General features: G+C 44.2%; 1 protein-coding gene and 1 long non-coding RNA gene across 3 annotated transcripts in view; one reads left to right on the top strand and one right to left on the bottom strand.

Moving 5' to 3' along the window:
• The first annotated feature begins 1,366 nt into the window (after window positions 1–1,366).
• On the top strand, window positions 1,367–17,590 carry LMO4 (LIM domain only 4). Its single transcript, XM_042786392.1, has 5 exons — window positions 1,367–2,142; window positions 4,449–4,687; window positions 11,616–11,712; window positions 12,084–12,239; window positions 16,396–17,590. The coding sequence occupies exons 2-5, from the start codon at window positions 4,452–4,454 to the stop codon at window positions 16,402–16,404; spliced, it is 498 nt and encodes a 165-aa protein (XP_042642326.1). The 5' UTR covers window positions 1,367–2,142; window positions 4,449–4,451; the 3' UTR covers window positions 16,405–17,590.
• LOC116963528 overlaps window positions 5,653–27,403 on the bottom strand; it is a 238,418-nt gene continuing 216,667 nt past the window's right edge. The window contains exons 16-21 of one of the 2 annotated variants that reach the window (XR_004408258.2): window positions 27,250–27,372; window positions 26,077–26,346; window positions 24,117–24,198; window positions 20,779–20,926; window positions 19,874–19,930; window positions 5,653–5,917 (exon numbers count right to left, since the gene is read on the bottom strand). This is a non-coding gene — a long non-coding RNA (uncharacterized LOC116963528). The remainder of the gene's footprint in view (window positions 5,918–19,873; window positions 19,931–20,778; window positions 20,927–24,116; window positions 24,199–26,076; window positions 26,347–27,249; window positions 27,373–27,403) is intronic. The other variant, XR_004408259.2, reaches the window with a different exon arrangement.

Below are 27,403 nucleotides of genomic sequence, written 5' to 3'. Positions count from 1 at the left end.
GAGGGGCGGTGGGCGCACGCGAGCTCGTCGCTCCGTCACGCTGCCATCACTAGGTATTTATTTGACAGCAGCAATTAGCCGTGCCCTCTCCCGGGGCGCGGGTCAGCGCCGGCCCGGCCGCGCGTGGCCGCGGCGGCCCCTGATCGGCCCGGCCCGCCTGTCCGCGCTGCAGCGGCCGCTGCTCTGCGTCAGCGGCCGGGAACCGAGAAACTCGCTCTCACGAAAGTTTCTCTGGTCTTTCGCAGCGCCGCGAGACCCGCCGCCGGCCGGGCTCCGCCGCCGCCGCGCGGGGGGCGGGACGCCGCGTGACAGGGAGGGCGTGCGCCCTGCGCGAGACAATGCCCGGCGGGAACCTACCCCCGCGGCTGGGCAGCTGCCCGGCGCGCGCAGAAGCTCGCGCTCATTGGGGCGCGCGTGCGGGCACCCTGCGCCGTTCGAGGGTCTGCAGGGCGCTGTGCTTTCGCTTCTCCTGGTGTTGGGCTTAGGCCTCAAAAACGTGCAATTAATACGCAGGGGTGGGCTTTTTTTTTTTTTTTTTTTTTTTCCAGTTTTAAGCGTCCCCACTGAACATTACTTCCCCCGATTTGCCGTCATCCTCGGGCTTCTTCCCCCGAAGCGCAGCCGCCTCTCCCGTGACGCGCCGCGCAGCCAACTGCCGGCCCGTTGCGGCGGTTGAACCCTTCCAAACCCCCGCGGGGTGCCCGTCGCCGCGGGCCGTACCCGGGCGCGGAGCCCCACGCACCGCTCCCCGACGGTTTCACCGGGGGAATTTTTAGAAGGCGGCGGCTCGGCACCGCCCCCCCGCACCCCGGGGCCGAGCCAGCCGCGTCCCTCGCGGCCTCCCGCCCAGCCCCGCCACGGGTCCGGGGCGCCAGCCCACCCCGCGGACGGGGGTGCGCGGCCCCGCGGGCAGGACGAGGCCGCAGGCACCGGGGGGCGCCGGGAGGGCGGCGAGGACCGGCTCCCGCCGCCCCGGGGCCGCGCCTCCCTCCGGCGCCTCCGCCCCGGCCCGGCGCGGGGGAAGCGCCCAGCCCCCGGGAAGGGCTCTGGCGGCCGCCGCCGCCCGCCCGGGCGGAGCGGAGTGGGCCCGCCCTCGGCGGCGGCCAGCGCGGGGGGCAGCCGGGACCGGCCCCTCCCCGCCAAGTTTCTCAACTGGTGGCCGGGAGCGGAGCGGGGCGGGCGGCGCCCAACGGCCGCGCGCGCGCCTCCCCTCAGTGCCCGGGCGGGCGGCGCGGCCACCGCTGCCCACCTGACTCCCTCCTTCCTCTCCATTCCCCTCCTCCTCCTCGTCCCCTCCCTTTCTCTCTCTTTTTTTTTTTTTTTTTTTTTTTTTTTTTTTTTTTTTTTTTTCCTTTCCTCCCCTTTCACTCATTCCTTTGTCTTCTCGGGGATTGGCAGGTTTTATTATTCCGCCTGAACAAGCCGGGGGCGGATTGGCTGCGGCGGGCTGACGGCGGAGCCGAGCCGGAGTGTAGTTGGGATTCTGCTCTGTCAGTAACACATGTGTGAGGGGCAGCGGGAGCACACGCACACGGACACACACACACGCACACGCACTCTCCCTCGCGCGCACACACACACACACGCACACGCGCGCTCGCGCAGGCAGAGGGGCCTCCTCCCGCGTCCTGCCAGCGCCGCCGCCGCAGGATCCCGGCAGCGGCCCCGCGCCCGGCCCCTCGCAAACTCGCCCGCTCTCGCCCTCTCTTCCGAGGCGCTTCGGCGGGCCGCGGCCGGCCGGCTCCGCTCCGCGGGAGGCTCGGGAGCCGCCGCAGCAGCCCAGAGAAGGGGGCGGAGGTGGGGGGGGCGGGGGGGAAGCGGTACAAAGTGAAGCCACATTGCCAAACTTACCCGGCGATTGCAGCAGCGAGCGGCGGCGGCGCCCTGCGTGTGCAGCTCAGCGGCAGGGACTGAGCTCTGCAGCTCCCCTCCCGGGAAGCGGGAGCTGGAGGAAGGACCCAGGCAGACGCCTCTCTCAGAAATAGCTATATTTTTCCAGCCTGGGCTGCTCCTTGCCGGGCGGGGGGCTCCCTCAAGCCAGAGAGAGGGCGAGCGCTGTGTTTGTTTCTTTGCAAGGAGAACCACCTCAGGCACCCCGAGCGACGTTGCTCCCCGGCCTTTTGCAATATAGAGGGGAAGCAGGTAAGAAGTGCCGGTCCTTACCCCTTCTTTTCCAGCCCCCGCGTGTGCGGTTGCATGCCCGCGCCCCTGCCCCGCCGCCGTCCCGCGCTGCCCGCCGCGGCGGAGAGGCGCGGGGGGAGCCGCGGGGCCCGGCATTGTCGCGGCCCCCGCGTACAAAGCCCGGCGGCGGCGGCGGCCGCTCGGGGCGGCTTCTCCTTCCCCCCTGCCCAGCTGCCGCCGGGAAGGGGGCTCTGCCTGCCTCGAATGTGAATGGAGGGGACGGGGGGGGGAGGGCTGGGGCACCCGCTTCCCCCGTAGTAAACAGTATTCTGAAACAGTGGCAGAAAAGATCAAAGTGAGCTCTCTATTTCTCTCCTCTCCAATTCCCTTCCTGCCCCCCACACGGTCTTTTGTTTCAATCCAGGAGAAATCCGGTGAATCACCTAATTAAAACCAAGACATGAATTAAGCATCCATTTTTGTACTACAAATTGCCAGCTCTCCGCTTGTCCCTCCCTTGGTCTCCATTAAAAAAACACCAGAGACGCTGTTAAAAGGGGGTGGGGGGGTGGGGGGGTGTATTTTGCCTCTAGCTTCCAGCTCTGCTTTCTATTTCACTGACTCCTATCCCAGGACCTAAATTGCTTGGCTGTGTAATTACTAGAGTAAGCCTATTTAAGTTAAAAGCTTTTTTCCCCCCAACTCTAAATGAAACTTGATGAGGGCCCGTCCTTAGTTATCAAGGGAGTCACTTTCTGGTCAGTCCTCTTGATTCATCTTTTTAGATTTAATCAGCATTAAGGTATTGCTTGTCCTTAAGAGCTTTAGCTTAATGGGGTTACTGGATGGTTTTCTCAGTGTAACGTTTCCCATTTTATATTTATATATATTTGCCTTCGACAAAGACGGGCAGAGGTGGTGGCGTGGAGTCTTTTCCTTTCTTTTAAGAAATCTGAAGTGATTTAAAGCGTAGGGAAACGGTTTAAAGACTCGGAGCAGGAAATGCAGATTCATTTAGGCTGTAGCTGGAAACTGTAACAAAAGGCAATTCCTTGAACAAATGCATCAGAAATCAATTTACATAAAGGTATATGATGCGTTCGGATAAATGCAATGCTAATGGCTTTTAGAGTGGTTTTCTTTCCAAAGTCTCGGGGTTTTTGTTACAGCTTAATTGGTGCAGTTCTTCTGGTTTATTGTGCGGTCACTGGACATACCTCCAGGTACTCTTTCTGAGGAAATGTGTGTTTAAAATCGGCCTCAGTTCGCCTCCTCCTGCAGTCGAGTTGGGCCAGTGGCAGGAAAAGTTCGTCCTCGCTGCTCTGGAGGTATCAGTCAGAAGGGCCGTAGCAGATAGCCAGATGCCTCGGCATGAGCACGTACGGCTTACAGAGGACAAAGACAAAAACATGCTGCTTAATTGGCAGTAAATAACTTGATCTTTTTATAGTGTAAGTGACTAGAGGAACACCGGGAGTTTATTGGACTCTGCATTGAAGGCAGCAAATTAATCGGTTTAGAGTAAGCTTTATGAATTGATTCCTATATTCTCTCTCGGTTGTCCTGCTTGCGTAAAGCGTTTATTGGAAAGTGAAAAATGCCCTCGGTAGCAGTTTTGGGGGCGGCCAGAGTAACTCCAGCCAGAGCGGTGCACTTCATTAGGCTGCTGCTTTCCTATGGTCGCTAAACTTTTTTTTTTTTTTTTTTGAGTAACAAAGCTTTAGCATTTAAACTACTGATCAAGGCCAGATTAGCGAGACAAAAGTTGAGTATGTTTGTGTAGGAAGTTAACAGGCGTCCTAAAGTTCAATGATCTATTATTCGGGCCAGTGTCCTCAGTCTGGAGTGTTTTCTCTGGGTGTTCTTATGTCTCCAAAATAAAAAAAAAAAAAAAAAAAACAAAAAAAACCAAAAAAACAAAACCAAACCTCCCGAGGTCTGGACGGCCGGTCCCGAGCCCCTCGCTACCGCCCCGAGCCCGCAGAGCCTCTCCTAGACTGAAAAACCAGTTTCACAACTTTTCTTCTTTTTTTTTTTTTTTTTTCACTCTTCACACACTTTTTTTTTTTTTTTTTTTTTTTTTTCCATAAGCAAAACAAACCCCGGGACTGTTCCTGACTTGCGAGCTGCAGCTGCAGCAGCCCGGAGCGGGGCGGGGGGGCAGCGGGACGCGCTCTTCGTGCCCCCCACGCCCGCCGGTCCCCGCCAGCTGCGCGCCCGCGGGCCTGCCCGGTGCCCCTCCCCCCCCCCCCCCCCGGGCCCGGCGCCCCCCCGGGAGCGGGGAGCGCCCCGGCCCCCCCTGACCGGCCGCCCCTCTCCCCGCGCAGGCCATGGTGAACCCCGGCGGCAGCTCGCAGCCGCCCCCCGTGACGGCGGGCTCCCTCTCGTGGAAGAGGTGCGCCGGCTGCGGGGGGAAGATCGCCGACCGGTTCCTGCTCTACGCCATGGACAGCTACTGGCACAGCCGCTGCCTCAAGTGCTCCTGCTGCCAGGCCCAGCTGGGGGACATCGGCACCTCCTGCTACACCAAGAGCGGCATGATCCTCTGCAGAAACGACTACATCAGGTGAGGCACCGGCCGGCAGGCTGCCTTCCCGCTCTCTCCCTGCCTTCCCCCCTCCTTTTTTTTTATATATATATGGTTTTTTTTCTTATTCTCCCCCCTTTATTGCTGGCGGTGGGTGCCCGCGGGGCGCAGGGGTGGGCTGGCTCCGGATCGCTCCTTTATTAGGCGCGGGGAGACGTGCGGGTGCGGATGTCAGCGCCTAGCCCAGGGCGCAGTTGCGACTGCCAAGTGGAGGGAAGAGTTGTTGGGGGCGGGGGGGGGGGGGGGGGGGAGCAGAACGACGACTGTAACTTTAAAGTGGTTTGTCAGCACAAAACAAGTCCTAACTAAAAATAAACAGCAATCAGAGAGGCTAAATTAATCTGCTTTGTTGTAGTGTTGAAGGAGAAGTGTGCATATTTGAACGGTAAATGTTAAAATCGTAGGGCTTAAATAAGGCTGTGGCAGAGGTGCTAAATAATGAAATGCCTGCCTTTAGTATCTGATTAATTATTATATTTACATAAGCACCTTTAAACTCCTTTGAGTGGAAACAGAATGACTCATTCTCTGTTCTCCTTGTGAAAGAGCTGATTAACCGTCAGTTGGAGGGCCACCGCTTCTACTTATAGCCCAAAACATGCTATAGTGCTTGTCTTCACATTGTTACAGAGAAGCCTTGAACCGACATTTTTCTTAACTTCCAGCCTAGAAAATGTAGGGGGTAGGAGAGGAAGGATATGCTCTTGCCCTTTATTTTTTATCTCTTTCTTTTTTGAAGCTCTTTGCTTTAAAGCCACAGATTTGGGTAGGGGCAACTAAGCCTTATTAATCTCGCATCTGTTGGGGTACAGTAAGATTACGCAGAGTATCCCTTCCAATGAGTTTCCAATATAATTAATAGAAAGAATTCCTGAGGTCAGGTGCCTGTACGATCTTTCCAGGTAAACTCCAGCTACTTAAACTCATTAATTTAAAAGGAGGCATTTTGAAGGATTACACATTTAATTTGAGTAAATGGTTTGATAGACTGATGCACATGAATGCTTCAAGGAGGTGTTCTATTTCAACATTCAGTAATTAAAAAAACAAAAAAGCCCCATACCTTCCCGGCATAACAGAAATGCTTAGTTAAAACAAATTGTGTTTTGTTTAAATGCTTCTAGCTTCTCATTTACAGTAAATGTCAAGAGTTAACCCAGGTTTTTCCTTCTCCCTGATGGCCAAAAAGTTCCACTTTTTTCTTCCTTTCTGAAAAAAAGAAAAGAAAAAAAAATCAGCCACCAAATGTTACAAGTTTGCTTATGTTGTAAAACTTGCCTTCTATTTAAACAGATCAGGACCGTAGTGAGTGTGTGTATATGCATGGAGACCCCCCGAGTCTAAAAGGACGGAGTTAAGACTTGGTTACTCTGACAGTGCAGCCTCTGCCCTGATACGTGGCTGCATCTTTGGTCGGTTCAGTAGATGAAACGCAGCCCTTGGCAGCTTTGAGGAATCAGAGCCTCAGCTTTGCTAGTTTTTGGGGTACTTTTAGAGAGAAGTACTACAAAATCAGCACATGGGGGTCTTTAATGGTGCTTTTCGGTCATCATCCTAAGCAACAAGCCTAAGCCTGGCAGAGCTGTAATTAAATAGAGCAGAACGGTGTTAGGGAAAGAGCCTCGTTTGAAGTGGAAAAATTGACACTACTGTTAAGATGCACTGAATAGTACAGATTCATCACTTGACCAACACCATCAAACAAACCCTCATGTCTGATTACTACTAATTAAAGAGAGAAGATGCGTCCACTGTGTCCCAGAGGCGAGTTCAGGCAAGCTTATCGCAGTCCTCTGGTTTTGTGTTGCCAAAAATTAATACTCGTTTATTTTAATGTAGGCGATTATGAATAGGATGCTTTATCAGATGAGGGGTTTGAATTGATCTCCTTGTTCTGTCGCCTGACTTCTCTTTAGATCTGTGTAATTTGACTTGCAAAAATAACTCTGACAGATGCTTGCTGAAACTTGAACTGGACACCGTACACTCAAGGTGGGGTAGGACGGCCTGGCCCTGCCAGGGCCGAGTTAACTTGGAGCTTTCCTGCTGGAAACGGACTTGCAGGGGCGCTCAGGGTGGTGCTGGCAGGAGCGCGGCCCTCGCCCTCTTGGTGCTTGAAATGGCCTCTCCCGGTGGTGGAGGCCGTGCCACCCCTCCGGCAGCCAGTCTCTCCGGTTCCCCTCTGCCCTCCTCCCCGCTCTGAATTTTCTGTAGGGCGTTTGTGGCGGCACAGACCCCTCCCCAGGCGGGCGCTGCGGGCCCAGGTCCGCGCTGGAGGCGCGGGGTGCGCCAGGCACGGCTGACAAAATGAGAGAGAGGGTTGATGGGCCCGGCAGGCGCCAGGTGAAAGGGACTCGACTCCTTCGGGCCAAGACCACGAGGCCGTTTATTAATGAGCTTCGGAACCCTCTGAGGTCGTCTGTGGGTTTTTGTTGTTTAAACAGCACAACGCTCCCCCTCTCCCTCCCTGCCCCCCCCCCCAAAACCCTACGACAAATTAGCCGTAGAGCTCCGGCAGCAGCTTTCGTTGAAAGCCAAGGTTCCTGGGAAAAGAGAGGGAGGCGAAAATCCCAGAGCCTTCCCCTCCCGCCGCCCGGCGAACGGGGCGCGGAGCGGCGCGCAGCCCTCCCAACCTTAAGATGCCAGATAAAGCAGCAGCGTGGCAGCGAAGCCGCACAATTAAAAGCTTTAATTAGTGTCTCCTCCATTTTCTCTTAGTTCTGATAGGTTTTATCTAATGAGATCTGGTCCCTGGCTTAGATCTGCTCGGAATGACGTGTCCGAAATGAATGAGAGCCGCGTCGCAAACAAAACATTTAATTAACAAAATTGGCCTCTAAGAGCGAGCAGGGAGTGGTGGGGAAGGGGAAGCGGGGGGGGGGGGGGGGGCTGCCCAGGCGCGCCTTAAAGGGGCAGCGCCCGCCGCCCCTACCCTCCCCGGGCGCCCGCTCCGCGCAGCGCGGCGTGGGCGCAGCCCGCCCGGCCCCTCCAGCGCGGGGTGCGTGGGGCCGCGCCGGACCCGCCCGCAGCCGCAGTGTGCGCCGCGCCGCGCCACGCCACGCGGGGGAGGGAGGGGGCCGCCCGGCAGCGAGTTCATTTCCCTGGTAATCAGCGGCAAGCTGCTATATTCAGGGAATGCTGTCCCTTTAATTGAACAGGCTAGGTAATTAAATGGCACTTTTCCAATAGGACGTGCTAGGTAAATCTAATAGTTGGTTATTTAATATCACTTTGAAGTCTGCCCACTCAAGCACAATGACAGCACAGGAGCATGTGAACTATTAGCTAGGAAAAAAAAAAAAAAAAAAAACAGGATCTCAAAAATTAATTAAATCGCATGCAATTTAGGGGGAACGTTTATCTTGATTTGTCATAACAGAATTAATTCAAGGCCTCCAATTCACTTGGGGGCAGATCTGTTACTCTGAATTAACCAAGCGTAATTTGGCTGTGTGTTTTTTTTTTTTTTTTTTTTTTCTTTCTCTTCCCTCCTTCCCCTTCTCTAATGCAGCACTTGCCATTATGCACAGCCCCCCTTTTAAGTATCAATAGCTTCTGGTGCTTTTAAGGTGCTTGGTCTCTAGTTATTCTGAAGTACCTTTAATGGACTTGGCTCCAGGCGTAATTTCTGGGTTGCCTTTCTTTGTTACATTTAATATAGCTGGTGCAGAATTTAGATTAAATATAGGGAATGTACAGAAACACCAATCGCTTCTGGATCAGTAGGTCTGGATGTGCATTTCTCTTTGCTAGGGCTTGGAGATATATTTGTGTGCACCGTGTTGTGCAAGAATCGGAGCACTTAAATTTGTCTCCACAATTTTGGAAACAACTGGAACCTTATTTTGTTAGGCTAAGTTGCTAGAGATGTGTTTCTGCTGATACTGAATTTTGAGCAGCAAGATGGGAAACTGGGCTGAAAAGATTTCTTGCTGCCTTCATTCCCACTCTTGTGAAAGAAAGTTCTGAGGAAAAAAAAAACCAAAACAAACAAACAAACAAAAAAAAACCAACCCAGGAGCGTTTGTGCGTTTGGGGGTGTGGGGAATGCTGTGTTAGAACCACACAGTAGTTAATTTAAGGTGGCTCAGTAAAATGCTGCTAAGTGTAGAAGAGCTGCCTTGTCTGTATAGGGAACCTCTTGATGTTTGTGATTGATTGCATTGCCCAAATGTTGAAATATTAATGACCTTCTTGGACTGAGGACCCAAAGAGGAAACTGAAACCAATTCTGTCATCACAATTAAAGAGTCCCCTGGCTTTAATTAGCCTGACCTGGGGTATCTCTACCCATTGCTGCAGTTAAAGAGAAAAGAGCCCATTAAAGTCCAGTCTGAGACCGATAGCTACTTAATTGAGCACCTAAAGCCTCAAGCCTTTTAAATCAAATACTGTCCTGGACAGTCCCCCTGGTTAGATAATTAGCTCTCCAGCCTCTCAGAAACCATGTGAAACAACTTTTTCAGTAAAGAATAGTTACTGTGGAACACTTCCTTTACTGGTAAGGAGGAATAACATTTTTTTTTTTTTAAAGATAAAACCTTTTTCCTGTTAAGGGTATTTCAGAACAAAACCATTCATAACAGTGGAGAAGGAAAAATAAGCTTAATTTTCCTGGTAAATAATACAAAGCTGTGGAAAGGTGTTCTGACTTTGCAAGTAAGTAGTTTTTAGGAATTTTAGCAGAGGATTCAGCTGAAGTGACTTCCCAAACCAGAACTGTTCGGGGAACGCGCTCGGGGAAAACCTAAGATGTGCGGAAAGCCTCTGGATTCGTTTTGACTCCATTTATTAGAATTCACAGACATTCAAGGTGTACAACCACTTCTAGTCAGAGAACTGTGTAACAAATGAATGCTTAATGAAGACAAGTAGTGCAACGAGCTCAGGCTTCTGAGAGCTGTGTTTTCGGTTGGGTGGTGCAATTGTTCTGCTCGCGAGGTTCGGGTTCTCCCGCACAAGGAACGTTGCCCGTTCATCTTTGCTTTTCTTCCTCCACCCTACCCAGCAATGCCCTTGTCGCCACCCCCCCCTACCCTAGATTTTTGGATCTTCGCTCTAGAAATGTAACAGTGCCTCCTCTTGCAGCGCTCCCTATGTACACCCCTTCTACGTGCCAACTTCATTACTTGTAACAATGGAGGGAGAAAAATGCATATCGTAAAGCTTTGAAAGTAACCTCAATACATCATGTAACTGCTCGGAACTGGTCCTGATTTAGAAGATGCCCTAATAATGGACCCTTAGTTTCCAGACAGTTTAGTCCCTTTGGCTGGAGGTCCTGACAATGTATTAGTTCAGCTTTCCCTTTGTAGCCACTGTGATTCTGCAAGAACGTGTCAATGTGTCGTGGATCTCAGACTAATTAGTTTTGAAATGGAGTTTTGATTGAACTCTTCAAATCGATGCTGCTGCAAAATTTGTTTCTCAGCTTCCTATTAAAAGCCATCTTAAGGGGCAGTTTTACTACTCTCTCTGTCGTTCAGTCGATACATTTAATAACAACTTACAGGCTATTTTCAATAAAGTGGCGACAGCAAATTAGTAGTTTGAACATGACAAGCCTCCTCTGCAAGCTCAGATTCTGAAAATTCAAAGCAATTATTTTTATACAGAGGCACACTGCAATCATTCAGATTACGGGTATTCTGTTGTAATGCGTCTCCTAGGTTGACACAAACAGAATTTTATGACTTTATTTGGACAGGAAGGAGATGCAAATATTAATATTTATTATGACACCAATACGCTAATTTGTAAATCCTATTACTATGTTTTACATCGTGCAGAAAAGTGGGTCTGTGACCCTGCCAGCTAGTTCAGTTTCCTTTTTTACTGCAAAATGATTGTGGTAGTCTTTATAAATATTTGTGTATATTAGAGAGGCGCGCAAAAGCAAATAAAGGTTTTCTAATTCTAGCTAACGCAGCTCGTAAAAGTAGAACTCAATAATCATTATTGTATTATATTTTGGATCGATGTGTTGTGCCTTTAAATGGATTTGAAGAATTATGTATATATTTTTCTTCACCACTCTTCTGCCTGTTCCCCCCCTCCCCCCCACTGCGTGTGCCCCCCCCCAATGGCAGATGTTGTGGTCTCATTTGATTGCATAGGAAAACTGCAGTGATACAGCAAACACCCAGAGAGATATGATGACAAATGGGTCCAGATCCCGGTAAATTACTTTCTGCTCAAATCGAAATTTCATTCAGTTTGTTGCTAGCAGAGATGAAGTAATCTAAATTGTGGACTCAGGAGCAGATAGAGGGAAGTTGGAGCAAGCATTTCATTATCAAGAGAGAGAGAAGGTTAGGATGAAAGAGATGAGCAGAGGCAAATCTAAAGTGTTGACACCATGATTGAAAAGGTTAACCCATACACATTATATATCAACCTGGATAGCAGAGAGTTTCTAATGGAAACTCTGCACTGATGGAGGTTTACTGGAGTTTCAATACACTGAGCATGATGTCTTCTTAGATATACAATCAAATCCTCTTAACCCTTTTGATGACTCATATCTCAAGATATGATTAAAGTACAAAAGAGTTCTTCATATAATTTCAAGGACACAATGCATTTAAACTCCAGTCATGAATTGTATCTTTTTTTTTTTATGATGAACCCAGTAATCTGATAAAATGTGTGTAGTACAGAATTGTTTGTGTTTCTAGAGGTGTAAGTCAATATTTCTGATTAAATCCTGTGTAACCACATCCAAGGTAGGGTGAAGCTACCAGTTGTTACACAAAAATACGCTTTTTCATATTATGACATGTAAGCAAGTTGGAAGACGGGGGTCAGAAGTCTAAAATAGTTGTGTAATAAACCATTGCAGTGATGCGCAAAAATGCTTAGAGCCTCCTGTGTATTAAATTATTCATGATCATCACCTCTGTTTCAGGTTATTTGGAAATAGTGGTGCTTGCAGTGCCTGTGGACAGTCCATTCCTGCTAGTGAGCTGGTCATGAGGGCACAGGGCAATGTCTATCATCTTAAGGTGAGGCTTTTTTTTCTCTGTTGGGTTTTGTTTTTTTTTTTTTTTTAGTAGCCGATTAGTACTGCTGTGCTGCTTTAGTATAAAATCTGCATCTGCTTATGAATGAAATGCAAAGCAATAACTAGAAATACGAGTATATATTATAAAGCTTCCCTTAGTGTGTAGCTTTGTTCCCTCGTAATCGGTAAAACTGTGCTTGAGTTATGTACAGCGTAGTCCCAACAGGTAAGACTAATGCCATATTTGGAGATACTAGAAACCGAGCAGCTCCATATCTCAACTGTACTTGCAGTCTCTGAAGTGTAATTTTCAAACCTGCAGCATACTTAATTTGTGCTGTAGTTTCACTTGCTGTCTCTTTCCTTTTTCAGTGTTTTACATGCTCTACCTGCCGGAATCGCCTTGTCCCCGGAGATCGGTTTCACTACATCAATGGCAGTTTATTTTGTGAACATGATAGACCTACAGCTCTCATCAATGGCCATTTGAATTCACTTCAGAGTAATCCACTACTGCCAGACCAGAAGGTGAATACTCAACAATTACTAATAAGCTTTATTAGAGCTAAATGAAGATCAATTTCTTTTCATTCTGATAGTGGACATTCCCCACCCCTGCAAGGAGACCTTTAAGTAACTGAATTTACCTTAAATAACTTAGGCATGGGCTATGGGGAGAAAATACTAACCTTTTAAATATGACATATAGGGTGAGTCAGTTTATTTTGGCTTGGGCATGTGCGTCTGTACAGTTGTTGAACTCCTTATGTGTAAAGCAAGATGGAGAGCATGCGTTAATATAAACTCTTAACAAAGTATTTTTCTTTATAATCTTGAAATTAAGGGCTACAAGAGAGCAGGTTGCCGTGGGAGGAAAATTAGATCCTTTAATATGGAAATAAATGTCTTGTGAAAAGAAGGTTCCTGAACTAAACCAATGTATTTCACTTTAATATTAAGGTTTTAGTCGAGGAAGCATGCTGGGGTACTCTTTCAGAAGTATTTTTTCGTCTGTTTTGTATGTCATAACTCAGATTTAAAAACCAAAGTGCTATTTTCTTATCGCTCCATAACACTAATAGCTCAACCAGAGATTGTATATCTCTGTGGCTGATAGCTCTTGGTTTCTAGCTAAATGAGTAAATAATGACTGTACAAGTCATATAGAGAAGAAGAAAAAAATTTCTGATCAACAGTTGTCCTGTAACTCTGAAACTAGATAGTTTTAGATCTATTTTAATCTCCTTAATAAGTCCTAAAGCTATGCAAGTGAGTGCATTTTGATAACTGCTGTGCCTAATTTGTAACAATTACTGTCAACCTTGAGTTAAGAGACTGTTCATTCCACCCTGGTCCAGAAAAGAGTGAATGTATGACTCTTGCACATAATTTTATTCACATCATATTTCATACTGATTATGTATTGATGACATTGATTCATTTACTCTTTACAGCGCCACTTGCATGGATATTAAATCTTATTGACCACAGATGAATTTTAATTTCAGATTGGTGATAGATTTTTCCATCAGCTCTGATAGTATATTTGACTTTTTCATCATTAACCCAGGCAATCACACAGCAGTGAGTTATTGCAATGAAACAAAAAGTGCACACTTCACTTGGTAATTCTTTATAGATTTACAATAGGAACTTCATTAATGTCTGTAAGGATCACAAAAAATAACATTTATCTGCAAATAGGAATTTGGAAGATTAAAGAAATCTGGGACAAATGCTAGGCTGATCTATTCTGCAATGTACAGAATATTTTTTTAGTGCTTTTACTTAGTGGAGAAATACGTCTGGAGGAATCACAAACTGGTTTTTAATTTCCATGATTTTTTTTTTTGTTGTGTTGCTACATTTCAATATCTGTGTTTGCTTTTTTTTCTGTGCATAAATTTACTGATTAAGTATTCTTTCAAGTCTTATACAGTGAATATAATTACATCAAAATACAACACGGACCTTTTTTATTTACTTAATTTGTCAATTGAGGTGATGAGAGAGTTGAGTAAAAAAGTCCTATATAGTTAGGCAGAACAAAGATAATTAAGATTGGAGGAGAATGTGCAGCCTTTTCTCAGGGAAGTACAAATACAGTTAAAGATTCATAGATTTATACTGTTGTGAATTTTAATGAAACAAATCCGTAATACAGACTAGCTAGCAGTGAATCTGTTAAATGAGTATTTGTAGGTATCCCATTTCAAAATATAGGTAAAACCATTCATCTTTACACACTGCAGTAAAAGGTTTACCATTCTGAGAGAGTGGTTTATCCACTTGTCTTCTACGAATGTAAAGTTTAATGTAACTTCAAATAGGTGTCTAAATTGTCATTTACTTTTATCAGTTTCTTACTATGCCTTAGCAAAACATAAAAGTGATTTAGTCGCAATAAAAGCAGCAGACATGATGAGGAACATAGAACATGGAAAAGAGAAGTAAAATTGGACTGGGCTTGCAGAGCTCACGACTGTAGACACCTGGTAGAAGCTAAATGCAGAGCAAATAGTGAGAACAGGTTTTTATTAGTTCCTGTCACTGACTGTTAACTGCATTGCTACAGTCAGTGATGAGGCAGATGAAGGGGTATTAGGGAAAAGATTGGGGGAGGGATTCTAGTTTGGGGATTTTTTTCTTTATAATGCCATCTCTCTAGAAAATACGGTGTAAGTTCTCCTACCTGTTTTCAAAGGCGAGTTGCTGAGCACCTGAACTCCAGAAAACTGAACCACAGTTGAGAAGACAAGGTGATAATTCATAAATTTGTCAGATTTCTGGAGTTTTGGAAGCTACAGGGGCGGGTGCCTAAAGAGTTGTTTTGTAGGTTGGCTTTTTAACAGTCTAGAGAGATGTTTCCCAGACAACTGTGTGTGTGTTAGGGCCGCTAATTAAACATGTTCTTCCACTATGACAGTTGGCTGTAAGAGATACTTTTTACTAAACATTAAAGATCAATCAGTTTCCAAGTCATTCTACTGCTAGAGATTATAGACATAGCCGAATATTCACAGGATTTTGTATTAAATTGAAGGGATTGAGACACATTCCCAGCATTAAACCACATTTTTGTTGCTTGTATGAACTCACAACTGTCTTTAAATATAGTTTCCAGGTGAATACCTGTTGGTGATTGGTGCAGGCAGAAAGGGTTGCGTGACCTCACTTTGTTTAAAAACTTGCTTTTCTCTTTAAGGAGGCAGATGCACTTGATGTTGGCTATTCCTGCCTTCTGCCTCCCCGAGGCAATTCACACATGTAAATTACGACTTCCTATCCCATGCTATGTAGTTTGAAAAGAAACCTGTTTAGAGAAAACTCAGTACTGCTCGCTGGCAAAGCGCAAACTCTTAGTTTGTGATGTCGTGTGTGCTGTTTCATTTGAAGAGGCTGTATTATTAAGAATTCTTTATGCTTTTTTGGTAGTGGTAGAATTCCTGTGGTATCTCTCGGTTGCAATAGTATTACCATCTACTAAAAGTGTGATTTTTCCACCATTTGGCAATGTTCGTAGCAAACGGTCATCTTCAGCTCCTGGACTTTTAAATAAAGTATGAGTTAGATGATGTCTCTCAGAGAAGATCTTAAAAATCTTCTAGTTTACATATCACTCAACAATTCCCTTGCAGTTACATAATTGGTGTTGTCTGTGTCCATAGTAGAAGATATTTGATGCTCATTTATTAAATATGCTTGCTGGCTGCTCCCTAATCTTTGTTCTGGACAGACAAATTACCTTTCTCACACTGAGCTTCAGCTCAGGGGAATTAAACCTCCAAGCCTCTACTACTTTAATTAGCTTGAAAGTGGGGGGTTGCAGTTACTAATAGACCTCAGGCTTTTAGTAACTTGGAGAAAGGGTGAAAAAAGAACTTCCTGGGAAGCGCAAAATGTCATTTAAAAACCATAAAAATCTAATACATATTATTTCATTTTGGTAATTGCAAACAGATTGTAGTTGAAGACTATGGATGATCATTTCTATTTTATCCATGAAAGTTTAGATTTTTATTGAGTTAGACACTCTTAATTATCACAATTCATTAACACCAGTGTGAAAGCACATGTTTGACTTCATATATTAAAATGTTTATGTAACATTAACTAACACACCAGATGAGGAATTTTAAATGGGGGGGGGGGGGGGGGGGGGGGGGAAATCCTGAAATACCTATATTTAGCTCTTGTGCAATGCAGCATATTAACCAAAGTTGCCTTGGGAGGATATTGGCTGTACTTCTTATTTGCTTTACACACTATTTCTTCCAATTATAAGATCATATTACTAGCTTCTTCAAAGGCATGGCATAATGTTTCTTCCCTTTTAAAAGGGGCCCAGAAGAACCACCTTATTCACTGTACGATTTGTTACCAGAAAGTACACTTATTTATTGTTGTCTCTTTTTTTTTTTTTCTTTTCTTTTTTTTTTTTCCCTTCCCTGTCTGCTCTTTTTAGTAGTGATACTGCAGAAAATGTTTGCTTTTTGCTGTTTGAAATTGAAACGTTAGCAGTATGAATAGATAGTGTAGAAAACCTTAATCAAGTCACAGTTGGAAAGTAATCTAATAAAAAAGAGATTAGTGAATAAGGAAAAGACAAAAGCAGTCATGTTGTAGTTTCCTATCTCAAATTTAGTATTCTAGCTAAGATGATACCCATTTTTATTTCTTACAGGTCTGCTAAAAGGTCAGAGTAATGCAGAATGCGTGCCTTCATCTCAAATTTTGTTCATCACAGATGGATCCCATGTCTCCAAGTAGACAAGTCACCTTTGTAGCTAGCATCAATGCCAGCTCCATACCATTGCACCTTCTTTATTCTTGATTGCCCTTCCCACATTTATTGGTGTATTAAAATGACTGAATATGAGCATTAAGGACTCCATGAACCTGGGCTAATGGGAGACTGTAGAGAAAATGAAAAAAGATCCACCGGAGGACATCTTGGGGGGGGGGGGGGGGGAGCGGGTGGGGAAGATGACTAATGAAGCTAATTAAAAGAAGCATTGAAATCTGCTTTCTACCCTCATTAACAATTAGCAGGGCACTGGCCAGTTTGTACCCTGTGTTTTACCTTAACAACATTCTATTTGCTCTTTGTATATTTAAGTGTTGTAAGGAAATGTGTTTCAATCAAACTGAACATGAGATAAAGATGTGGCTTTTGTGATATTCTATCACAAACACTTTTATTGTATCTCTGTAAAATACAATGTATGTATGCATGTAAGTGTTTTTGTCCTAATGTTGCTACTTCCCATGGCAAAAAAAAAAAAAATATCAGGCTCATAGCAGCTACTGTGTAGAAATTTTCACCTACTTCTAATTTGCTGAATGAAGAAAAATCTTTTATTTGTGATATTTTCAGAGACATTTGCTCTAGTATGGTGTATTTAAATAATAAAAAAGTAAAACAACACTGAATTGAGTATGGGTTTTAGAAGCTTTGCTTTTTTTTTAAGAAAAAACCAGCCTACATTCTGAAACTACATTTTCCGTAGTCATTACCTTAATTGTCAGTTACCTTTAAAACTAGCTTTTTGGTTTGGTCGTTTTTTTTTGTCTTACGCCACTAAAGAATCTGTTAAACTACTTAACTCTGTTACTTGTGACAAGGATAACAGAGCACTACCTCAAAGTTATATTTTATTTTTCATTGAGATTCTTAATTCTGGTGACAGCAAGTATATTATAATTCATATTGCAGTGAATTATGGCACACATATAGGTACTGTGGTCTCTTCCTATCCAGCTCCTTTCCGCCGAATCATCTGTGTTAAGGGTGTGCATGTGTCTGTGAGCGCGCAAGCATGAGAGTATATGTATATACTAAAAAAGGTCAAAGAATAATAAAATAAAAAACAACAAAAGGTCTGTACCTCATGCTGAGCACTAGAATTGGGTATTCATAAAAAGAAATACAATAGCTATTCTGATCTGAACAACATAAAGTTGTGTTTGCTGTGTTAAGAGACTAACTTTTCAACACTGATAATCTTAAGGAAAGAAAAACGTGTTTCCCGGGCTATTTCCGAAAATGAACTAATCTCAAATATGATCTGTTCTCTGAAAGCAAACAGACAAAAAATACACACACACACAACCCCTCACCCCCAAGCAACAAAGCCTCTTCTAAGCTTAGGAAAGGAGCAACTTCATTTAGTGGGTTTTTCCAATCAGCTGCTCGGTGGTAGAGCTGTGCAGAATAATTTTGAGAAAAAAATCTGGCTTTTCATGTTCGTAGCAAGAATACTAACATGCATCTGTGGCTGTGCATTTTATGGCTTCAGTCAGGAAACTGCAAGCACTTAGAATGTGCCTCTGCCACAATTAATAACAAATCAATATTAACAACTACTTTACTTTTATAAGAGGCTAATATATTTGAAATACATAGTGATTATATTCTTTAATTCTGTTTTTGAGATAGGTGTTCACTGTTCAGTGTGCTTGGTTACGGAGTGGACTTGACTTATTTTTGTTGTGATGCCGATATACAAAAAGCTGATTTATAGATTTGTCTGTTTAAACAACCAACAGCAGATTTTTTTTTTTTCAGGTTCTACTTCTTGACCTCTAGTATATTGGCGGTCTGCTGAATTTCTTCTAACATTTCAGTGCTTGAGGAAAAATAGGACTGTCGCAGAGAAAAGAAAATACCGTAGTGTACAGTATCAGACAGTAAAGACAAAAGAATACTTGCATAACATATAAAGCATAAAATGACTGAGGCTATGTGTGACTTTTTAATTAAAAATGCATTTACATCTTTTTAAAATAATTATTTAAGCTTTTTTAACTGGCATTAAGGTCTTTAGGTAGAGTCCTGCAAATTATGCTGCTTTGAAAAGACACTTGAAGTCACCTGAATACAGAATTCAAGTATTAGTGAGACTGTAGACATTTTTTTTTATACTCTTTCAGTATAAGCACTCAAGATACAGTGTTTAAATCGAACATACAGATTTTTGGTTGTCCAATATAACACAGAAGTGCTAAGAAGATAGCTAATAACTTCCAGTAAGTAATGTAGTATAGCATTTAGTGATGTAGAGGTTGAAGTTCATTAACGGCTTTAAATAAACTATTATATGACTCGTTTGTAAAGCACAGCTACCTATTTAATAGCTTACTTTAAAAGCATTTCTGAAGTTGCAGACCTATAAGATTACAAATGTCACTCATGTTAGCATAATCCACATGCAAGTGATGAAGTCTTTGCTTTGATGTGCTAAATTGGAGGAGGACTAATGGAGCTATGAATATACAATAGAACATATTTAAGTAGTATTCTTGCTTTAGGAAAAACACTTTCTTGAAACCAGAGGCATTTCAGACAATAAAACAGGCTCTAATGGGGATGGTAGGTGTGGATAGAAGGCTACTGGAAACACTTAGCTTTGTCCTTATGTGAAAAAACACTTTTTTAGGAGGTCTGTAAGGAAAAACATGGACTTGTTCACCTTTTATCATATGCATTTGCTACACTGAGGCTGAAATACACCCTCTGCATTTAGTGCTGCTGGAAAGTCATACAAATAATCATTCAGTAAGAGCTTCCCTCACTTTCAAAAATGAATGCTGTTAAAAAAAAACAAAGGAAATATTACTAATCTGAAATCATCCTCGTGAACCTGGATAAAATGCTCTGTCTATACTGCATCTAAACGTCTCAATCATATAAATTGTCACTCTTATTAATGAAACAATTTTGTAAAAAGATTGCCCTCTAAATGGGTTTAATGTTTTTACCTATCCAGCTGTCTAGTTACGAGATTTACGCATCCTGGCAGGCAGTGGGACATTAAGCCTTTCCAAACCAAATTCTGTTTGCAACAAGATACTGTCTTTTCAGTCCTACATGATTTATCTTTAAATATTTTAACAGGTTATGCAGTATCTTATGAAATATAAAATGAGAATGTCTTACCAAAATGAAGCCTATGAAATTAAGTCACATCTGTAGAATATTAACCACACTGAGCTTGTTTCCCTTTTCCCCTGCTAGTTAACAATGATAAAATTTGCATTATATAATTTTAGTGTAAATACTAAAAAAAACCCAAAACCAAACACATCCTGGCATAGTATGACTTGGTATCAGTACCACCATGCATTTCAAAAGATTTTAATTTTTTTCTCAAATTCTTTACCTGGTAGTTATATGTCAAGTATGAGGCTTCTTGCAAGGTTCTATGTTCTGAACTGCTCTATTAAAATAAAAAAAAAAAAATTCAGATGAGAACAGTTATGTGTGTATTTACATATATTTTTAAGTATTTTGTTTCTTCGGTATGAAATTAGGTGTTCCAGGTCTGATTTCACGGCCTGAGCCTCCTGTACATGAAGTACCAGATAACCATTGTCGCTGCTTGTTACTTTTCGTGCCAGGTGTATGCCTATTGTCAGTCCACCTAAGCCACAGAAGAGCTTACTGCAATTAAATAGCAATTTGTTTCTATGAAACTGCAATTAAAGTATTACTGATCAGCCATTTTAGATTGGCAGTGCTTTGACTGCATGTTAAATAGTGAGGAGCTCTCGATTTAGTTCTGCAGTATGAGCTGTGAGTAACAGTGAAGTGTAACATGCTCACCTATGTCCCTTGTCAAGTTGAAAGTATGAGTCTTCCGTGAAGCACTCTGATCTCATCACGAACATGCTGAGAGCAATGACAAGTCAGGGCTGATCTCTGTAAGTTGAACTTGCAACTTACAGGACCTGAAGTTATTACTGTTTTCTGTTCCTGTATAAGCAGGGATGTGTACGCTTCCTACAGGGGATGTTTTCAACTTCAGATTGATTCTGTTGAGAATGGACTGCAAGTTGTGGGCCGCAAGCCAATAACGTACTGCAGGTCCTGACTTGTTAGAGCTGTGTAAACAGGGCTACTATACCTCCTTAATCACAACTAATAAAAGACTAGAAGAAAGCAATCAATTACCTTATAAGTTGTTGGTGTTTTTTTTAATAAAAAGCAGAAGTTTATCTGACATGGCTATTATTTTTCACACTTGTACAATAGATGAGACAGTTTAAAGCAATCCGAGCGTCTTACCTGTGTGCACCCAGGGTTTGCTGGTGATTGTTTGCCCGTGACATTCCCGGGAAGCCACAGTGCTCCTGCCCCCAAGCCTGGCAGAACCCGCCAGCCACCGCCTTGGGTCCCCTGCCAAGCTTGTAGCCATTCGTGGTTGACTTGAAATCTGAAATGTAAATTTTTGGTGCAAATTAAAAACTTGTTTGTAAGAACTCAAAGAGGAATTAACTTTGTAGTGGCAATTATATATCTTAATTATCACCATATTTTAACAAAGTCTGAGTGAGACATGTTAACTTTAGTTCCTGCATTTTTGCACCGCGCCGGCTGTAGACATCCTCATTCCTTCGCCAGAGGGGATGACATCACACCTGTGGCATGCATGAGATAAGCTCTTCATTTAGAAACAGGTTCGTGTCTCTCAGAGATGTTCCCTGGGGGGTGACGTGGCTGGGGTCCTGGTCCTGAAGTGGGACCCAGCCGGGCAGACGAGTGCTGCTGAGCAAACTGCCGTGCCAGGTGCTAACGGGCGACACGAGGGCCCGCGTGCCGCTGAGCGGCCGCACCGCCCGGCGTGTGCAGGCTCTCGGCCCCGGCGGATGGCCGGTAGCTCGCCTGTGCTTAAACCTGAGTGAAAACGGCCCAGCTGACAGTAATTCATTCACCCGCAGCAGCTTGGTCGTATGTTTGAGCCCAAGGCCTGAAAAAAGTCCTGTTTACTGGAGACAGACGCGACTGTGTTGAAGATTTTTTTTCTCTCCTCTGTGGGTATTTTTTAACAAGTTGGGTTCCGTTGTTGTGCTTCTTTTAGCAGTAGTTCTAGCATTAAGTTCTCAGAAATGCTTCTGGCACGCATGAGGCTACGCAGTTCAAGGGGGAGGCACTGGGATCTAAGATGGTAGCTGGCGATGTAAGCCTTAGTCCTGCCTGGTGGCTCATGTTCCTTTTTTTGCCCCTGCTCACCTCTAGCTTGTCCACTGAAGGGCAAGCAAGGGACTGGCACCGCAAGGGCTGGATTTTTTTTTATTTTTATTTTTTTCTAATGAGGCCTCGCAGTGCTACTGTATTAAAAGTAGTAAATTGCAGAATTTTAGTTACTGGAACGGCCTGTGCATTCCATACTGTGGCGTGTTTAGCCAGGTCAGAAAAGATGCGACTTTACTGTGGATTCAAAGAAAAGTGTCACTGGCACAATCTTTTTTTTTTTTTTTTTTATTAGCTCATTTCATTATTTTCAATAATGCTAAGTATGTGCTACCCACTTGCTGATCCAGATCCAGTGATTTAAACAAGAGCTGTCCCTGTAATAGGGTGATGCTTGAGGAACGCTCTGAGGGTGGTCTCAAACCTCTGAAGTCCCAGTCCTAAAATGGGCCTGGGCTTTCAAACAGCAAAGTGCACACAGGCAGGAAGGCTGGAAATTTTAAAAGGGTTTGAGTAACTTTCAAAAAATTTGCGCTTAAACTTCTCTCATATTCACCGTTCTAATACAGGCCTTGTAGACCATTGTGCCATTTTGTTCTCATGTATAATATCACTCTTACATTTTTGTAATAATTTTAGCTGTTTAAATCTGTTCCCTGCTACTTTAGATGTTCACCTCAGCTTACAAATGCTGAGCTTTAAAATCGATTTTTTTTGAATGATTAAAAATGCTTTAAAAAATAATTTTGCTTTTTAGGATGTTTTTTATTAATTGCTATGTATTTAACTTTAAAAAAAACAAACCTAACCAAAAAAACCTCAACAATTTTGTTGAAATAGTCCTACAAACTCTAGTATTATACCCAAAACTAAGCTTGAGACATTCTGGTCCCAAAGAAATTTTTTGGGGGGAGCAAGCTATAGTGGAAAGAAAATGGACATTTTGAGAAGAGTCACCCCTCCTGGTTGGGTCCCGGCCCGCGGGGGAGGCAGCCGGGCTGCCGGCACAGCGAGGTTGGCGGGGCGAGAGGCCCCCGTGCCTTTCGCAGCGGTGGCGGCCAGTGCTCCCCTCTGGCGCTCATCCCGTCCTTCACTCTTCAGGGAGTGGCGGCTGTTGGACAAGCCGAAGCTCTCCACATGCAGCCGGGTTCCGCTTGCAGCTAAACCAGCTGATGTTTCTTCCTCACATTGTTGGAATATGCTGTTAATTACTTTTTGAAATATCCGTATACTTTTCCTCTTAGGGGATCTTACAAGCAAGCTTTCCGCTAACAACTTCTGTGGTTCGCCGTAACCTCTCAGAATAATCATTGGCTCCATTGAACTTATGCCAGTTGTTTTGTTAAACTAAATTGAGAGAACAGGGCCTATATTAATTCTCGAAAGACATGAGATTGCCCTGTGTTTTGGGGAAATCTTGATTGCTTACAGAAGAATAAATGAACAAGGCAGATATTAACTTTACACCTGACTTCAATTTCTTTGAGCAGTGGAGAAATGTCCAGTAGGAGGAAAAAAAATCCTGCTAAAACTCATAAGCCAGCCATTAATAGGCTAATTTTATTGTGCTGCAAAATCATCAGCTGCTTACAGAAAACAAAAGGGCAATGAATGCAGTATTTGTTTTTTATTCTTAGGAAAAAACCTTAAGATCAAACAGCCCCTAAAAGACTGAGCTGATGTGCATCCCACTTACATATTTTTGGATATCCTCTGATATTCATTCCACTGATGTATTTGATAGGTAATTATATCAGCCATATCAAGCTGCTGATACCAAACAGTGGAAGACTTCAGTGTTTTACCATAAAGCTTGTAACCCTTGTTATTGAACTCTCATCAGACTTGGGATCTGCAGCAATCATTCAAAAGCTGTAGTTGGTATTTTTGTGCTTATGCCACATTTAAAAATTATTATTCTTGCTTCATCAGTTAGTCTTTTTTAGCTAGCTTGAAGAAAAAAAAAAACATATTGCAAATGAGCTACTATTCTTATTTGTTGTTTTAAGAAGGGTAAGCACTGAAGTATTCAAATGGAACAGATTATACCTTTAATTACATCCAAACAGGATGCTGAGCTGATTTTTCTATTTTCTGTTTAATTGCTATAGTTCAAAAAGATATTGCAAATTTGTAGATGAATTATTTAAGCATAGCCTTCTGGCCTCTGAGTTTACGAGAAAGACCAAAAGGGGAAAAAAAAAAAAAAAAAAATTTAAAGGGGAAAATTGCCACTTCCTTCTTTAAGAAAGAAGTTTAAATAAAACATCTTGGGAGAGACTTTTTAGCTGGATAGATGTTTTATGCTTTCTGGGAGCATCGCGGGACTCCATGGGATTTGTTTGTATCCCACCAACCACACCGGGCCCCTCACTCCCGAGGGACCCCCCGCTCTGGTGCCACAGGTAGCAAAGTGCTGTTTCTCCTCTAACCTGTTTGTTGCTGAGGGTGTTGCTTCACGGATGCGATCCCAACCAGCCACCCTTTTCGTGGATGTGCTTGCTCTCCGTTCTCCTACATACAAAATGAGAATAATGAAAGCAAACACAATTCATCACTTCTTAAACTAAATATATTTCCATTTTGTTTGCATGTGCGTGTGTATATATCATTCACCGTATATATTTAGAATATATGCTACGACATTACAGCCAGTGATAAATCCTACTCACTTACTATATGTGTTATTTGCTGCAACATTAAGCTCAGTAAGAATTTTATATGTAACTTGTACCAAAACTAAATATATTGTGGAATTGATGCACAGTTGTAAACAAGAGCATAACTTCCCGCTTCAACACAGTCGAAGGTGGCAGCTTGTGTGGCAATTCTTTTGTAAACAATTGCAGACTTTCCAAAGAATAAGCCAGTTAATTACATTTTTAACGATGTTTTTAGAAAATGGGATTCCCGGGGGGAGAAAAAACCCCCAAAACACCAACAAAAAACCTAAACCTAAAGCTTGTACTGTATAAAGGAATGTTATGTGTGAAAAACTGGACTCTCTGTGCCCAGGTCTTTTGCTCTCCCTGCCTTCCTTTTCTCCTTCCACTGAACTTGCCTGTATAGAGTATTTTTTTACAGCTCCACTGTGAATTCAAAGAAAGATGACACCGGTACAATCTATTTAATTTTTTTTTGTGGATTATCTTATTTCATTATTTTCCATAGTGCTAAGTATGTGCTACCCATTTAGAGAGCTGATGCAGCGCACAGCAAAGCTCAAGAGGTCCTCTTAAATACACACAGCTTATGCAAGGCTGTGACACAAGTAGGCTTTAAACGCTAGCAGCGTTGGCAGCTTTGAAGGGCTGTTATGGTCCAGCCTTGCCGACACGTCACAGGTTACATGGAGAGATTCAGGGAGAAACCGAACTAACTGGAGTAAGAGTAATACACAACTTTTATTGATGAAGTTCAGGGGAAAGAGGCACCGGGGGCAGCTGTATTAATCCCATAATAACTTGAAATATAATCAGTACATTGCTGCAGGGATGGCTAGGAAAGGAGGGAGGTGGAGGTGTCAGGGTTTAAGTTCACAGGCTTTCCCAGTTCATTAAAAAGTGAATCAATCAGAGAAACAGGCTGGCTTTTCAAAGGGCTGGCAGTTGTGAACGGGCTTCGGACGTTGGGAGGCACGCAGATGGCGCGCCCGTCCTCGCGTGGAGGCTGCTGGAGCTCAGCAGCCATCCATTTGGGGAGACGGCTGTGTTTTACCCTGCTCAAGCTAGTAAAATGTGTTATAATGTGCTAGGGGAGATTCTGGCTGGATTTTGAGAAGTTAAAAGCTAGGCAGTGTTGGTGCTGTGGGCCATATAAAGGTGACGCTGATAGATGTTTATAAAGAGAAAAAAAAGTTTTGTTTTATAATTTCTAGAGTGGTGGTTTAACCAGAAGGCAAATGGGCAGAAGGAGTCTGCCTACAGGACGCCTCTTTGTAGGCAGCTGGTATAGTAATTAGCTCATTACTATTAATTTTTGCCATCCCTGGACTGATCAGTGATGTATTAAAAACAAACCAAACCAAAACAAAACAAACCCAAACCAAATAGAATTCACATATCTGGATCTGGCATTTCCTACATCCTTTTGATGAAGCTGGTGCAAGTACACAGACCAGGGAACATCCTTGGAGAGCAAGCTTACACCCACAGGCACTCAGAGGTTTAGGACAGAATGCCCTATATTTAAATGGGACTCATGACTTTTTAATTACTGCACAGTACAACAGGGCTCAGTGAGAACACATGGTTGCCCAAATTGGTGTGCTGCAATTGCTCACCAGTGGTGTGGGAGCACATTTAATCAGTGGTCTGCAGTTCACATGAGAACGAGCACCCACCACAGGCACAGGTAGGGACACTGACAGACAGACAGCATTTCCATACAAACCTCAGCCCTGTGTTGAGAAGATGGTATGAAAAGAGCCATCTCATATGGGTGACTGATACAGGCTGAAAAAAGAAGGCAGCAGTGTCAGTGTGACCCGACAGCTCCTTAGGGGGAAGCGTGTCCCCCCAGCCATCTCTTCTGGAACGCAGGTCCAAATCTTCATCAGCCTCCGACCAGCTCATCCCCTGCCCCTTGCCTTGATCCTGCCGTGCTCGCAGCGGTCTGGGGCTGCCCTCAGGTTAATTACAGTTCCACTGATTGCTGGAGGAGCTGTGGAGAAGGGGAAAGACATACTTTGTCAGTATTAGAGCGAAGAGAGGCAGGCTCTTTTTTTGCCAACATTTGCTTTTAAATAATTTTTGTTTTCTGAGATGTTTATACCAATATGAAAAACCCCAATGTACCTATTATTCGGCCAATCTTCAAGGCAAACGTTTGGTGAGGGCATATTTTAATCCCACCCGCCCAACTTTGCTGCACATTACTCTGGGCTAGCAAAAGCCTTCTTTGAAAGCTTAGCCACAGCCTGAACCCCTCCACATCTCTATGAGGTGGTTTAAAACACAAACTAGGCTGGCTCCACATCTCCTTTCTTGCATTCATAGGTCTTTCCAAGGACTATCCCTGAGCTAGAGCCCAAGGCCAGTGAATAGAAAGCATACTTTGTGTTTTAATTTTTTAATTTCTTGTTTAGTGTCAGTTTCAACCACCATGCCAAAATTATGATTTTTCTAAACGTTAATTTTCTCTTCCGCTCTCCTGCATGCCAACACCCAGCTCAGCCTCGCTTGTGTGTCAGTCTGCTCTGAGGACTCGTGCTCAAACGGATTCAGCTGAAATGCTAACGTGGCTGGGAGCTGGCACTCGCGCGGGGCTTGGGGCAGCTCGTAGTGGCCTGACCTGTTTTTACTGAATCAGTTCCAGTTCAGCAGAAGTGGGTCAGACTACCTTGAGCCACGTGGATCCAGAGCTTCACAAGAGCTCGCCACTTTGGCAAAGTGGAAATTAAATCAGCTGGAGAATAACCTCTGAAAAGCAGAGATGTCCCTGGCATCTCCTTCACACCACAAACACCCCCTGCTATCAACACCACAGATTCTCACGCCTCCAGCATACCTTTGCTGATGGGGTGGGTGTGGGAGGAAGAGCAGAAGGAAGGGCAGTGCAGCTCACCTGTACATCGTGGCTCCTCTGTGTCCTGGCCAGCAAGAGCAGCACGCTCAGCACTGGACAGGAGAATTTGCCCCCCCATGCTGTCAGCTTGCCAGGGGTTCACACCACCCCCTCTCTGGGAGCCTACAGAGGATGACATGAAGATATGCTCCCT

This window comes from Tyto alba, unplaced genomic scaffold (assembly GCF_018691265.1).
Source record: "Tyto alba isolate M040663 unplaced genomic scaffold, T.alba_DEE_v4.0 Super-Scaffold_1000006, whole genome shotgun sequence".
In the NCBI taxonomy this organism is placed as follows: Eukaryota; Metazoa; Chordata; class Aves; order Strigiformes; family Tytonidae; genus Tyto; species Tyto alba.
This window is presented reverse-complemented; position numbering and strand designations above follow the sequence as displayed.

Bases quoted from the DNA above. Each gene is read 5' to 3' on its own strand.
- LMO4 (XM_042786392.1), top strand. From the start codon at position 4,452: ATGGTGAACCCCGGCGGCAGCTCGCAGCCGCCCCCCGTGACGGCGGGC. The intron at 4,688-11,615 runs GTGAGGCACCGG...CCTCTGTTTCAG, and splicing joins TGCAGAAACGACTACATCAG to GTTATTTGGAAATAGTGGTG. The intron at 11,713-12,083 runs GTGAGGCTTTTT...TTCCTTTTTCAG, and splicing joins GCAATGTCTATCATCTTAAG to TGTTTTACATGCTCTACCTG.